The sequence below is a fragment of the Oncorhynchus masou genome, chromosome 29 (assembly GCF_036934945.1).
Source record: "Oncorhynchus masou masou isolate Uvic2021 chromosome 29, UVic_Omas_1.1, whole genome shotgun sequence".
Lineage (NCBI taxonomy): Eukaryota > Metazoa > Chordata > Actinopteri > Salmoniformes > Salmonidae > Oncorhynchus > Oncorhynchus masou.
This window is the reverse complement of record NC_088240.1, coordinates 9,289,631-9,305,588: the sequence shown is the minus strand read 5'-3', so window position 1 is coordinate 9,305,588 and position 15,958 is coordinate 9,289,631. Positions and strand designations below refer to the sequence as shown.

At 44.2% G+C, this 15,958-nt stretch overlaps 1 protein-coding gene across 1 annotated transcript in view; it reads right to left on the bottom strand.

Annotated features, from left to right (window-relative positions):
* LOC135518965 (tensin-1-like) overlaps positions 1–15,958 on the bottom strand; it is a 511,087-nt gene that overhangs the window by 360,898 nt on the left and 134,231 nt on the right. The window contains 1 exon segment of the mRNA XM_064943949.1: positions 5,285–5,326. Coding sequence (XP_064800021.1) covers positions 5,285–5,326 — 42 coding nt within the window.

Below are 15,958 nucleotides of genomic sequence, written 5' to 3'. Positions count from 1 at the left end.
CTAAATAAAATATGATTGACTATAATTATTTATTCCCCATAACATACAACAAAACACTCGAGACCAAATGTGGACATTGAGCAATAAAAAGGGGGGTAACGTGTGGGGGTCTCCGTGGAACCCTGATCAAAACCATCTGGGAGCCTGGCTTTACAAGCAGGCCTTACAAATTAACCATCAGAGAGAACGAAGGAGGGAGGGAGAGGGGGGGAGAGGAGAGGGGGGGGGGACTGGTAGGTCTGAAAAGGGAAAGAAAAAGTTGCACAATAAAAGACCTTGAACAGGACATGAGGGAAAAGAGGAAACAGACAAAAAAACGAAGAAGAGACAAGAGAAGAGAACATGAATTGACGGCCATTCTTGTAGCCTACCTCGCTCCCTTGTCCAGGTACCCCTCCCCTCTCCCTCCTCCCTGCCCTCCCTCCCTCCATTCCTACCTTCCTAAACAGGTAGCCCGTACTCCATCGCCAGGCCCCATGGAGGGAGGACAGACCGTCCCCGGTTCATCTCTGGAGAGGAGTGACAGACTCTCTCTCTCGTTTTCTCGCTGTCCTGTTCCACCCTCCTTCACAAAACTCCTTTTCTTTTCCAGTGGAGGAAGAAGACAAAATGCCTAGCCTCCAACTCCATCAGACTCCACAGAGTGCTTGCTCTCTTTCACTCCGAGTTTGTTCCCTCCCTCCCTCCCTCCCTACCTCCCTCCCTCTCTACTCTCTTTCTCTCTACAAAACTCTTCCCTCCTTCCATCTGTATCTCGTCATCTTTCCCCTCTCGGTCTCTCCTCTCCTCTCGGTCTCTCCTCTCCTCTCCTCTCCTCTCCTCCCTCTCCTCTCCTCTCCTCTCTGTTTGTAAATCAGGCAGGGTTCTCTTACTTGTGTGGCACGACAAAAGTATAGTTCATGGTGAGGCTACTTGAGGGTAAACTAACTACAGTCCAGACTGTCACAGTCCCAACTGAATGAGGTCAGAAACAACAGCAACACCGTTGGCTTGCCATGGAATTCACAGATGACCCTATCCTGGCCTAATCTCCTATGATGTGATACTTCAATTATTGTTCAGCATTTGTCATTGAGCTTATGGTCTAGTCAAGGTAAAGGGCAAACATATGTGGAAACAGAAAAACAAACACTAATGGAGAACAGAGAAGTGGGTCTTGTTCATGTAGTCATATGATAAGGGACTGTGTCGCTGAGAGAGCGAGGGGCCGAGTAACAGTGGTGGGGCTGAAAGACTTCAGTGTAAACCACAGAGCTAATGTCAATGACCGGCCCTCGGCGCGACACGCCCCATGATGCTTTGGTTCTTGGCAGCCACGTCCTTGTTAATCTGTACAGACTTCAATTATGCCCTCAGCAGTCAAAGCACACACACAAACGCAGGTACAGAGACGCACACACACTCCACCAAACTTCCACCGCAACCACCCCCAACCCACAACCCCACACTCCACCAAATACCCACCCACACTCCACCAAAACATCCCCCCCACCACACCACACTCCACCAAAACATCCCCCCCACCACACCACACTCCACCAAACACCCACCCCACCACACCACACTCCACCAAACACCCACCCCCACACCACAATCCATCAAAACACCCCCCCCCACTCCACCAAACATCCCCCCCACCCCACACTCCACCAAACATCCCCCCGACCACCCCCCACCCCACACTCCACCTAACATCCCCCAACAACCCCCACCACACATTCCACCTTACATCCACCCCACCACCCCACACTCCACCAAACATCCCACCCACCACCCCCACCACCCACCACCCCACACTCCACCTAACATCCCCCAACCACCCCCACCACCGCACACTCCACCTAACATCCCACCCACCACCCCCACCACCCACCACCCCACACTCCACCTAACATCCCCCAACCACCCCCACCACCGCACACTCCACCTAACATCCCACCCACCACCCCCACCACCCACCACCGCACACTCCAACTAACATCCACCCCACCACCCCCACCACCCACCACCCCACACTCCACCTAACATCCCCCAACCACCCCCAGCACCCCACACTCCACCTAACATCCCCCAACCACCCCCACCACCGCACACTCCACCTAACATCCACCCCACCACCGCACACTCCACCTAACATCCCCCCAACCACCCCCAGCACCCCACACTCCACCAAACATCCCTCCAGCATACGGAGCCCTGAAGATTGACCCCCTCCTCCTCATCCCTCCTCAGACAGACAGACATATCCTCAGTCTATTTGTTTGAGGGATGTAAAACAGGATGTCAATAGATCAGGGGGATTTGGCCCACAGTGAGTCTACATTAAATTAAACACGGGATGCCAGCGGTTTAAGCCCCCGACTTCAATGATTGAATCATAGCTATCTGATTACATCTAAGCTGTAGCGGAGTCTAAATGCATATTTTTGGTCCAAATGGGATTCCAAGTTGTAGTCAGACTAGACGTATCTGTCGTTCATCATTTTGTTAGTCTGATTCAGACAGTTATACAGTGGTGTGTGTGTGTGTGTGTGTGTGTGTGTGCGTGTGGTCTTTGTTTGGCATCAGCTGATAGGGGTTGAGGGCCAGCTGTCACTTTGTTTGGAATAGGAGAAATGTGTTTATACAGTAGACAGAAGATAAACTCACTCTTTTACCTGTGGAATTGTGAAATGTAACTACAGCGTGGACTTACACACATAGATGTCACGCCTTGGTCTTAGTATTTTGTGTTTTAGTTATTAGTTGGTCAGGCCAGGGTGTGACATGGGTTTATTGTTTGTTGTATTTAGTGTTTTTTTTTAGTTATTGGGATTGTAGCTGATTAGGGGTGTGTGTTACATAGGTTTGGCTGCCTGAGGCGGTTCTCAATCAGAGTCAGGTGATTTATTTAGGTAGCCTGGGTTTCGCTTTGTATTTCGTGGGTGATTGTTCCTGTCTCTGTGTTAGTTTCACCAGTCAGGCTGTAATAGGTTTCACGTTCCGTTTTGTTGTTTTGTATTTATTCGTTATTTCATGTATAGTTTCGTTATTTGTTTTCACTAATAAACATGAGTAACCAACACGCTGCATTTCGGTCCGACTCTCTTTCGACAAACGAAGAACGTCGTTACAATAGAAGTACACACTAACAATATACTAGCTATACAGTACACACAATATACTAGCTATACATATAACACACACACAATATACTGGCTATGCAGTACACACAATATACTAGCTATACATATAACACACACACAATATACTAGCTATACACCCAGTACACACAATATACTAGCTATACAGTACACACAATATACTAGCTACACACACAGTACACACAATATACTGGCTATACAGTACACACAATATACTAGCTATACATATAACACACTAACAATATACTGGCTATACAGTACACACAATATACTGGCTATACAGTACACACAATATACTGGCTATACAGTACACACAATATACTAGCTATACACACAGTACACACAATATACTAGCTATACAGTACACACAATATACTAGCTATACACACAGTACACACAATATACTGGCTATACAGTACACACAATATACTAGCTATACATATAACACACACACACACAATATACTAGCTATACACTACACACAATATATTAGATATACATATAGTACACACAATATACTAGTTATACATACAGTACACACATTATACTATATATACACACAGTACACACAATACACTAGCTATACATACAGTACACACACAATATACTAGCTATACACTACACACAATATATTAGATATACATATAGTACACACAATATACTAGTTATACATACAGTACAATTAAGCATTTCCACATTTCTGCATGCAGGCTTCCAATGGAATGTACAGATAAAAAAGCCAGCACACACAGACACACACAGACACACACAGACACCTACAGAACCACACACAGACACACAAAGAGACACACACAGACACACACAAAGACACACAGAGCCACACACAGACACACACAGAGCCACACACAGACACCTACAGAGCCACACACAGACAACTACAGAGCCACACACAGAGCCACACACAGACACACAGAGAGCCACACATAGGCACACACAGACACACACAGACACACACAGAGCCACACACAGACACACAGAGAACCACACAAAGACACACAGAGCCACAAATAGACACACACAGAGCCACACAGAGCCACATACAGACACACACAGAGCCACACACAGACACACACACAGACACCTACAGAGCCACACACAGACACACACAGAGCCACACACAGACACACACAGAGACACACACCCAGACACACACAGAGACACACATATTTGGGTAGTGGTTTATTCCCTCTTTAAATATTGGCTGCGTCTTGGCTTTGGGTGGTGAGTCCCAATCTGTAACGTGATACTGCCTTTCTCAGACTAAATAAGACCCAGTCCAAACCTTACAGGGTGTGTAAAAGGAAGTCTATGCTGTATGCTGGGATAGGTAACTCACATGGCTGGCTCTGAACTGGATAGGGGATACAAACCATTAAACAAGCACACAAATTCAAATATAACAACCCCGAAAAATACGTGGACAAAATGAACTAGAAGTAGCAACTGATACAGACCATATAATGGAGACATGATATACAAACCCTGGTTGTGTATTTCATTACTGTGTGTGTGTGTGTGTGTGTGTGTGTGTGTGTGTGTGTGTGTGTGTGTGTGTGTGTGTGTGTGTGTGTGTGTGTGTGTGTGTGTGTGCGTGTGTGACTGTGTGTGTGTGTGTGTGTGTGACTATGTGTGTGTGTGTGTGTGTGTGTCTGCGTTTGTGTGTCTGCGTTTGTGTGACTGTGTGTGTGTGTGTGTGTGTGTGTGTGGGTGTGTAATGTGTATTTGCGTCTGTGCTTTTGTGGATGAACACAGTAGATTAGTGTGCATTTACAGTACACTATGCATACAGACTCTGTTTGTACCTGAGCAACATGGTTAAGAGCTGGCAGGCTTGGTATCACAATGACAATAACACAATGACATTAACACAATGACATTAACACAATGACAGTAACACAATGCGAACAAAACAATGACAATAACACACCGACAACAACACAATGACAATAACACAATGACAATAACACAATGACAACAACACAATGACAATAACACAATGACAACAACACAATGGGGCAATAGTATCCCCAATCCCTCTTTTAATGGTTTGAGGTGTTTTAGCTAGAAACAATAACACACACACACACACACATAGACAATAAGATAGAGCTCAGACTCACCAAGGTCTCTACATGCTTCAGGGGGATGTCGTTACCAGGTGCCTAGAAGGGTGAAGGAAGGAAGAGAGAGAGAGAGAGAGAGAGAGAGAGATATGAGGGAGATAGGGAGAGGAAGAGATATGAAGTGAGAGAGGGAGGGAGAGAGAGAGGGGGACAGAGGGAGAGGAAGAGAGAGGAAGAGAGAGGGAGAGAGAGAGGGGGACAGAGGGAGAGGAAGAGAAAGGAAGAGAGAGAGGGGAGAGAGAGAGAGGGGGACAGAGAGAGAGAGAGAGGGGGACAGAGGGAGAGGAAGAGAGATGAAGAGAGGGAGAGAGAGAGAGAGAGAGAGAGAGGGATGGAGAGAGAGAGGAGGAGAGAGGAAGAGATAGGGATGGAGAGGAAGAGAGAGGAAGAGAGAGGGAGGGAGAGGAAGAGAGAGGGAGAGAGAAGGGAAAAGTTGAGACTACTGTAAATACATTACACAACCTGTAATGTGGAAGCTTGGTTGTGATTATACCATAACCATATTACCACCACACTGGCGGTCACGTGTCATGAAGGCAGTCAAATTCCACGTGACCATGTTTAGTCACGGTAATTAGGCTTCTCCAAGCTCTGATGCTGCGGATGGTCATTAGGAGCCTAACAAACTTGCTAACTGCCTGGTACACAGCACTTTTATTGTCCCTCTAATCACTCTGACACCAATGCAAATGTAATGGAAAATCTAATCAAACACTTCATGAGAGTCCATGAGCTCATGTTGCTCAATATTTCAATAGGCTATGCAATTGCGGGAGAAAACAGAGTGATGGCCTCCACTCGGCTAGGCCTACAATATTTATTTCTCAACTTTCCTAATATTAAACACATTGCTTATATTTCCAACAGGAGTATAGCCTACCCGGCTGTCATCAAAATAAACCACTGGGAAAAGCCTCCTCCATTCGCTATTTAAGTGATGACGTATTGTTTTCCCCGCTGACCCTGTTTTGATACAGGTGCATGATAATGGTCCATTCTAAATTTAAACAAATGTCACACATATATTATTTAGTAAATGTAAAGACAAGATAAAATCAAGAATAGTCTGATGGGTGGCAGTATTAGTCTATCACTTATAAATGATGTATTATCACTGGTGAATTATGTATTATCACTGGTGAATCATAGTCGCTCACCTCATGTAGTCTAGTCCATAGGCCTATATGTTTTAATAAGGTTTGTATCACACCTCATGTAGCCCAGCCCATAGGCCTATATGTTTTAATAAGGTCAGTATCTCACCTCAAGTAGCCCAGCCCATAGGCCTATATGTTTTAATAAGGTTTGTATCACACCTCATGTAGCCCAGCCCATAGGCCTATATGTTTTAATAAGGTCAGTATCTCACCTCAAGTAGCCCAGCCCATAGTCCTATATGTTTTAATAAGGTCAGTATCACATCTCGTGTAGCCTAGCCCAGCCCATAGGCCTATATGTTTTAATAAGGTTAGTATCACATCTCATGTAGCCTAGCCCAGCCCATAGGCCTATATGTTTTAATAAGGTCAGTATCACACCTCAAGTAGCCTAGCCCATAGGCCTATAGTATCACACCTCATGTAGCCAGGCTACATAGTCCTATAAGGTTAGTATCACACCTCATGTAGCCAGGCTACATAGTCCTATAAGGTTAGTATCACACCTCATGTAGCCAGGCTACATAGTCCTATAAGGTTAGTATCACACCTCAAGTAGCCTAGCCCAGCCCATAGGCCTATATGTTTTAATAAGGTCAGTATCACATCTCGTGTAGCCTAGCCCAGCCCAGAGGCCTATATGTTTTAATAAGGTTAGTATCACACCTCAAGTAGCCTAGCCCAGCCCATAGGCCTATATGTTTTAATAAGGTTAGTATCACACCTCAAGTAGCCCAGCCCATAGGCCTATATGTTTTAATAAGGTTAGTATCACACCTCAAGTAGCCTAGCCTAGCCCAGAGGCCTATATGTTTTAATAAGGTTAGTATCACACCTCAAGTAGCCTAGCCCATAGGCCTATATGTTTTAATAAGGTTAGTATCACACCTCAAGTGTCGCCAGTCTGCCCAGCGTCGCCAGTCTGCCCAGCGCCGCCAGTCTGTCCAGATCTGCCAGTCAGCCAGACTCTTCCAGATCTGACAGTCAGCCAGACTCTTCCAGATCTGCCAGTCAGCCAGACTCTTCCAGACTCTTCCAGATCTGCCAGTCAGCCAGACACTTCCAGATCTGCCAGTCAGCCAGACTCTTCCAGATCTGCCAGTCAGCCAGACTCTTCCAGATCTGCCAGTCAGCCAGACTCTTCCAGATCTGCCATTCAGCCAGACTCTTCCAGATCTGCTATTCAGCCAGACTCTTCCAGATCTGCCAGTCTATATGTTTTTAATAAGGTTAGTATCACACCTCAAGTAGCCTCGCCAGGCCCAGCCAGACTCTTCCAGATCTGCCATTCAGCCAGACTCTTCCAGATCTGCTATTCAGCCAGACTCTTCCAGATCTGCCAGTCAACCAGGCCCTTCCAGATCTGCCAGTCAAGCAGCTAGAGCTGCCAGTCTGCAAGGAGCTGCCAGTCTGCATGGAGCTGCCAGTCTGCATGGAGCTGCCAGTCTGCAAGGAGCTGCCAGTCTGCAAGGAGCTGCCAGTCTGCAAGGAGCTGCCAGTCTGCAAGGAGCTGCCAGTCTGCAAGGAGCCGCCAGTCTGCCCAGCGTCGCCAGTCTGCCCAGCGTCGCCAGTCTGCCCAGCGCCGCCAGTCTGTGCAGATCTGCCAGTCAGCCAGACTCTTCCAGATCTGCCAGTCAGCCAGACTCTTCCAGATCTGCCAGTCAGCCAGACTCTTCCAGATCTGCCAGTCAGCCAGACTCTTCCAGATCTGCCAGTCAGCCAGACTCTTCCAGATCTGCCAGTCAGCCAGACTCTTCCAGATCTGCCATTCAGCCAGACTCTTCCAGATCTGCTATTCAGCCAGACTCTTCCAGATCTGCTATTCAGCCAGACTCTTCCAGATCTGCTATTCAGCCAGACTCTTCCAGATCTGCCAGTCAACCAGACCCTTCCAGATCTGCCAGTCAAGCAGCTAGAGCTGCCAGTCTGCAAGGAGCTGCCAGTCTGCATGGAGCTGCCAGTCTTCAAGGAGCTGCCAGTCTGCAAGGAGCTGCCAGTCTACAAGGAGCTGCCAGTCTGCAAGGAGCTGCCAGTCTGCAAGGAGCTGCCAGTCTGCAAGGAGCCGCCAGTCTGCCCAGCGTCGCCAGTCTGCCCAGCGCCGCCAGTCTGCCCAGCGCCGCCAGTCTGTCCAGATCTGCCAGTCAGCCAGACTCTTCCAGATCTGCCAGTCAGCCAGACTCTTCCAGATCTGCCAGTCAGCCAGACTCTTCCAGATCTGCCAGTCAGCCAGACTCTTCCAGATCTGCCAGTCAGCCAGACTCTTCCAGATCTGCCAGTCAGCCAGACTCTTCCAGATCTGCCATTCAGCCAGACTCTTCCAGATCTGCTATTCAGCCAGACTCTTCCAGATCTGCTATTCAGCCAGACTCTTCCAGATCTGCTATTCAGCCAGACTCTTCCAGATCTGCCAGTCAACCAGACCCTTCCAGATCCGCCAGTCAACCAGACCCTTCCAGATCCGCCAGTCAACCAGACTCTTCCAGATCCGCCAGTCAGCCAGACTCTTCCAGATCCGCCAGTCAGCCAGGATCTGCCGGAACCGCCAGCAAGCCAGGATCTGGTAGATCCATCAACCTGCCTGAGCTTCCTCTCACTCCTGAGCTTCCTCTCACTCCTGAGCTTCCTCTCACTCCTGAGCTTTCTCTCACTCCCGAGCTTTCTCTCAGTCCCGAGCTGTCCTTCAGTCCCGATCTGCTTCTCAGTCCAGTGGGGTTCTGGGTGAGGACTACTGGGCCATGGTCGGCGGCGAGGGTGGTCTATCCAGGGACGCGAGGAGAGGGGACTAAGACATTGACTGAGTGGGTTCCACGTCCCGCGCCGGAGCCGCCACCATGGACAGACGCCCACCCGGACCCTCCCTATTGTTTTGAGGTGCGTTCGGGAGTCCGCACCTTAGGGGGGGGGGGGTTCTGTCACGCCCTGGTCTAAGTATTTTGTGTTTTTCTTCATGTATTGGGTCAGGCCAGGGTGTGGCATGGAATTTTGTATTGTGGTGTGTTTTGTCTTGGGGTTTTGGTGTGTATGTATAGTGGGGTTATCTAGCAAAGTCTATGGCTGTCTGGAGGGGTTCTCAATCAGAGGCAGGTGCTTATCGTTGTCTCTGATTGGGAACCATATTTAGGCAGCCATATTCTTTGAGTTTGCCGTGGGTGATTGTCCTTTGTGCCTTGATGTCCTTGTGCTGTGTTAGTTGACACCAGTTTAGGCTGTTTCGGTTTTCATTTTCGTTTATTTGTTTTGTAGTGTTTTGTATGGATTCGTGTTACGTTTGTTTAATTAAACATGGATCACAATAGACACGCTGCAGTTTGGTCCGACTCTCCTTCACCATATGAAAACTGTGACAGAAGGTGTAGACTATATTACATGGATTTATTGTGAAGGTGTAGACTATATTACATGTATTTATTGTGAAGGTGTAGACTATATTACATGTATTTATTGTGAAGGTGTAGACTATATTACATGGATTTATTGTGAAGGTGTAGTCGATATTACATGGATTTATTGTGAAGGTGTAGTCGATATTACATGGATTTATTGTGAAGGTGTAGTCTATATTACATGGATTTATTGTGAAGGTGTAGTCTATATTACATGGATTTATTGTGAAGATGTAGACTATATTACATGGATTTATTGTGAAGGTGTAGTCTATATTACATGGATTTATTGTGAAGGTGTAGTCTATATTACATGGATTTATTGTGAAGGTGTAGTCTATATTACATGGATTTATTGTGAAGGTGTAGACTATGTTACATGGATTTATCTGTGGCTTGTAGGTGTGTGGAAGCCGGGAGATACAAATGTGTTAATGTTAATTAACGGTCAATTACCGTGAGACCGACAGTTATTTGTTTGACAGTCACCGGCTGATGAAAATGTGTGACCGCCACAGACCTAATTACACCTCCTATGGACTGGTTGCATTATCACCTTTTCATTCACACTGGAATGGCCAGACATAACGGTCAACAACATCCTTTCCGTGAGTCCTGGTACTGGCTACTGACCTTAACAAGGGCCAGTGGAAACAAACTAGCCCCATAACAACAAAGACCCACCACCATGTTATACAGTGGGAGTTCTTTTCTGCTTATACGTTCTCATTTCGACGCCAAACCCCACCAGTGGCCAAAGAGCTCTACTTTCATGTCATCTGCCCAAAGCACCAGTTCAAATCCATGTGCCAAAACACCAGCCGTTAACATTTGTTGGACGAGATGACAACAGAGCTCTTTGGCCACGCACACCAGGACTGTAGAATATGATGGTGGTGTTATTGTTCTTCCACTGGTCCTGGGGCCCTTGTTAAATGTCAACAGCATCAAGAACTTGACCCAGTGCCAGGACATTTCAGCCAAAAACCTGGTTGAAACTTGGACAATACCCCAAGCACACATGAAAGAAATGGTTAATTGGCAACAGAATCTACCATTTTGCAATGGCCATCCATTCGCAGGACATGAAACTCATTGAAAACCTGCGGAAGAGGGCAATCCATAATCACAGACTAAAAATTCTGGATGGAGGAACGATCTAAGATCCCTCCCAAAGTGTTCTCCAATGCATATATATTTTTAAAGACTCAGTGTTGCTATCCTCACAAGGTGAGGTATTGAAAGTTATAGAAAGCATGGGTGTCAATTATTTTGACCCCTACCTTATTGAGAAAAAATATTGCTTGTTCAACAAAATCTCTTTCTCTGAGAAATTGTATTTGTATAAAATAATAACATTTCCCTAATCCTTTTTGAGCGTACAATATAGCTCAGTATTTGAAATATTTATTTTACACAGTAATTTTTTCTCATCTTTATCAAGGATGTCAATCATTTCAGATCTCCACTGTATATGTGTCTGTGATCTTTGTGTCCACATGTGTATCCCACAGTGTGTTTTATAATCGGATCAGGGTAGAAATAGCAGGCAATCTGTTTGCTTTCAATTACTTCAGTGTACTTGATTTAGCTTGCCTGGCACAATGGAACCAATGATCTGGCACACCAGGGAAGTTTAATCAATAGCACCTTAAATACATAAAAATGCCTCAAATACCATTTTGACCCAGGCCTGTCATGTTATATTTCAATAGTGTTTTGTGTGAAAAGGTGCTGTTCGTGGCCCTAGAATTCCTACGTACCTAGCTGGGGAAAAGCAGAGATGGGATACGCCTTGAGCGCGTGGGAACATCTATAAACCCTCTGTGGTAAATATTTACACTAAGAGACACATCCCTTCCATTAGCCCAGCCCAGAGAGACCATCTCATCTCCATCCCTACTGCTGAAGCCCTGTCACGCTGCTGCAGTACAACCATATACAGCCATGGGAAGAGAAAGAGAGAGACAGAGACAGAGAGAGGGGAGAGAGAAACAGGGAGAGAGAGGAGAGAGGGAGAGAAACAGAGGGAGAGAGGAGAGAGGGAGAGAAACAGAGAGAGAGAGAGGAGAGAGGGAGAGAAACAGAGAGAGAGAGGAGAGAGGGAGAGAAACAGAGAGAGAGGAGAGAGGGAGAGAAACAGAGAGAGAGAGGAGAGAGGGAGAGAAACAGAGAGAGGAGAGAGAGAAACAGGGAGAGAGGGGGAGAGAAACAGGGAGAGAGAGGAGAGAGGGAGAGAAACAGGGAGAGAGGGGAGAGCCAGGTCTAAAGGAAATACATGATGTCATTGGTCGGGGTTGTTCTGACTAGCAGGCTGGCTCTCATTAGCTTCACATTGTTGGAGTGATATGAGAAGCCACTGAGTGGGACGATAGCCTATACACACACTAACACTAGGTAAGAAGACCGGCATTAAATCGTAGGGAATTGTATCAAAGTCCCAGCCAATAGACAAGACATTCACTGCCCTGACTAATATGGCAATGATGCTTAAAACCTCTAGTCCAGCCACAAATACCTACTCAGAAGAGAAGTGTGTGTGTGTGTGTGTGTATTCTAATTTTCCATTACTCTAAAGCACACGTGTCAAGCTCATTCCACGGAGGGCCGAGTGTCTGTGGATTTTTGCTCCTCCTTTGTACTTGATTGTTGAAATGAGGTCACTGATTGGTAAGGAAATCCCTCGCCTGGTTGTCTAGGTCTTAATTGAAAGGAAAAATACTGGGTCCCACAGTCAATTCCCACAGTGATCACGTACTGTACTGAAAGTTGCTTTGGAGAGAAGTGTCTGTGTGTAAGTGGTATATAGCTACTTTATATAAAACATTGCAGCCCACGTAAGAACAGTGGTGTAAAGTACTTATTAAGTAAACATATTTTAAAGTACTACTTAAGTAATTTTTTTTGTATCTTTACTATTTATATTTTTGACAACTTTTACTTCACTACATTTCTAAAGAAAATAATGTACTTTTTACTCCATACAATTTCCCTGACATACAATTTCCCTGACACCAGAAAGTACTCGTTACATTTTGAATGCTTAGCAGGACAGGAAAAGGGTCCAATTCACGCACTTATCAAGAGAATATCCCTGGTCCTCCCGTCTGCCTCTGATCTGGCGGACTAACTAAACACAAATGCTTGGTGTTGGAGTGTTCTCCTGACTATCCACAAATTAAAAAAAACAAACAAGATTGTGCCATCTGGTTTCCTTAATATAGGAATTTGAAATAATTTGAACTTTTACTTTTAATAGTTAATTATATTAAAAAACAAATACTTTTAGACTTTTACTCAAGTAATATTTTACTGGGTGACTTTCACATTTACTTGAGTCATTTTCTATTAAGATATCTTTACTTCTACTCAAGTATGAAAATTGGGTACTTTTTTCCACCACTGATTGATTATATCATTGAACTACTAGTTTCCCATCATGCAGCACTGTAGAAATCATCACCAATGACTTGTTAATATCTTAACCTGTCTGATATCACACATGTATGACAATTGGGTACTTTTTCTATGACTGTATAAGAGAAAGAGTCACATGATCCAAACAACAAAATACACTACTGATCCGAAATAACTAGCAGGGGTGTCAGACTATCCCCAGCTAACACATCTAGGGAGAGAGAGAGCGTTTTTGTAACGTTACTCGTAATGTTCCCCTAATACTTGAGTGTCCACTTTTCCGTTAGTTAGGGGAACATTCTATCTATGTTAGCAAAAACCTTCTGGGAATCTTTTTAGCATGTTATGGTGTTAAAGTTAGGAGAAAATTTCCTTAATGTCAAACAGAACTTATCTAGAAGGTGGTTGCAACGTTCTCAGAACATACAACATTAATGTTCTAGACACGTTTTATGGGACGTTGTAAGAACATTCGTGTCACGAATTACTGAGGTGGGTGGAATCAGGCGCAGAGAGCAGGTTTCAGTAATTTGTCCGTTTATTCTCCGGCGCACAAACGACGGTCACGCCAACACACAGGGTGAATAAAATACCCAGCCCAAACACAGGGTGAATAAAATACCCAGCCCAAACACAGGACCAAAATAGTCCGGAGAATAAAACACATGAAAACCACCATATAACAGGATAACAAATGTTCTTGCCACGTTTCCATGTGTATGGTTGGTTGGACGTTGATGGAATGTTCTCCCAACCCTCAGAAAACTAAAAAACAGTACTTATTTTCCACCATAATTTGCAAATAAACTCATAAAAAAATCCTACAATGTGATTTTCTGGATTGTTTTTCTCATTTTGTCTGTCATAGTTGAAGTGTACCCATGATGAAAATTACAGGCCTCTCTCAACTTTTTAAGTGGGAGAACTTGTACAATTGGTGGCTGACTAAATACTTTTTTGCCCCACTGTATATATAACATTTTTTTGAATCCAGCTTTGTTTGTGTATCAGTTCATAAACCATGTGCCATGAAATCTCCTCCCAACTATTTTACAATATATATGGCACAGATGTCAATTTGGTATTCCTTAAATGAAAATGGTATATTTTATTTTATTTATCACGATGTTCTTTATCCAATTTTGGTCTTTAATGTGGGATTGACAGACAAGTTCCTTACATTGTCCCCCTTCCACTTTCCTCTTCCATTTTAACGGTAATGCTGCAATTAGTTGGTTGTAATGTTGGGTAGAACAGAAATTTCCATATATTTTGGTTAGCTGCATGTGTGGCATAACTCCACTAGTCCTATTTATGATACAATTTACAAAGATCAAACATTTCTTCCCCACACCCTTTTTCATCAATTTGTTTAGAGTTTAACCATAATATTTGTTGTAATATCTTTCTTGTGGGTTCAACTGAAATTGCAACCAATTTAGAGAACCAGTTTGGATTTAATTATCAAATCAAATCAAATGTATTTATATAGCCCTTCGTACATCAGCTGATATCTCAAAGTGCTGTACAGAAACCCAGCCTAAAACCCCAAACAGCAATGCAGGTGTAGAAGCTTTTGTTTGACTGAAGCCTTCAGTGAGAGGTCTGTTACTTTAATATTTAACCATTTCTGCCCTCCCAAAATCATATTCAATAAATAAATAGGCCCATTTAATTTGGTCTGCCTTGCTGTTCAAAATAAAATGTAAACTTTTTTGTTGTATAATATTTAAAAGAAAGTGTAGGCAAGGCCATAAGCATAAATGTAAACTGGGATATGACAAAAGAGTTCATCAGAGTGATTTTTTCCACAAATGGAGAGGTATTTTCCTTTCCAAGATCGCAAGATCTTATCTATTTTTGCAAACATTCTATTAAAATGTATTGTAGTGAGAAGATGTATTTATTTGGGGATATGAATACAGAGTATGTCCACTTCACAGGCAGACCACTTTACGCGGTAATGTAAAAGTTGCATTTTTTACGTCTTATAATTGGTTGAGGGTTGAGGGGGTTGTTGTTGTTTGTGCATGGTTTCCAACCTCTCAATGTCATCTTCCAATGTTCTGCATAATTGTTCTTATTTCTTTTCCCTTGTTGATGCATATGAAACAGCACACCCTCCCAATACCGCCTTTGCCCCTTCCTACAGAACAGCAGGTGACACATCAGGTGTTTGGTTAAACTAAGTACTATCCAAATTCTGAATGAATAAACTAAATTCATCTACATCAAGTAGTGAAGCATTCATCATCCACAATGTGACTGTCTCTCCAGGTCACATACAGCTGACACTGGCCCATGATCAGAAAGAGTAATACATAAAGAAGTAGTAAATACGAGAATAACATCTATAGGGGTGGGATTAAAACACAACGTATCTTCTTTTAGGATTCAAATGTCTCCACACATCTACTACAACCAGTTTGATGGAGCCATTTCTTAAAGCACGGAACATTCTGGATAGGAGTGTTCTATTTTCTTCCTTACCAGATAAAAACAATCAAAAGTGCAGTTAAAATCTCCTCTCATCAATCTCCTCTCATCAAAAACAACCCCTTTACTTTATCAGAAATCAAATCAAGAATATATATGTGATGAGCTTGAAGTGCTCACTATCCGGCAGGTGCTTCTCTTGTAAAAAATAATTATATATATACTGAAGAACTTACAGTGTGCAATAGATTTATGTATTATAGTATATATATATATAT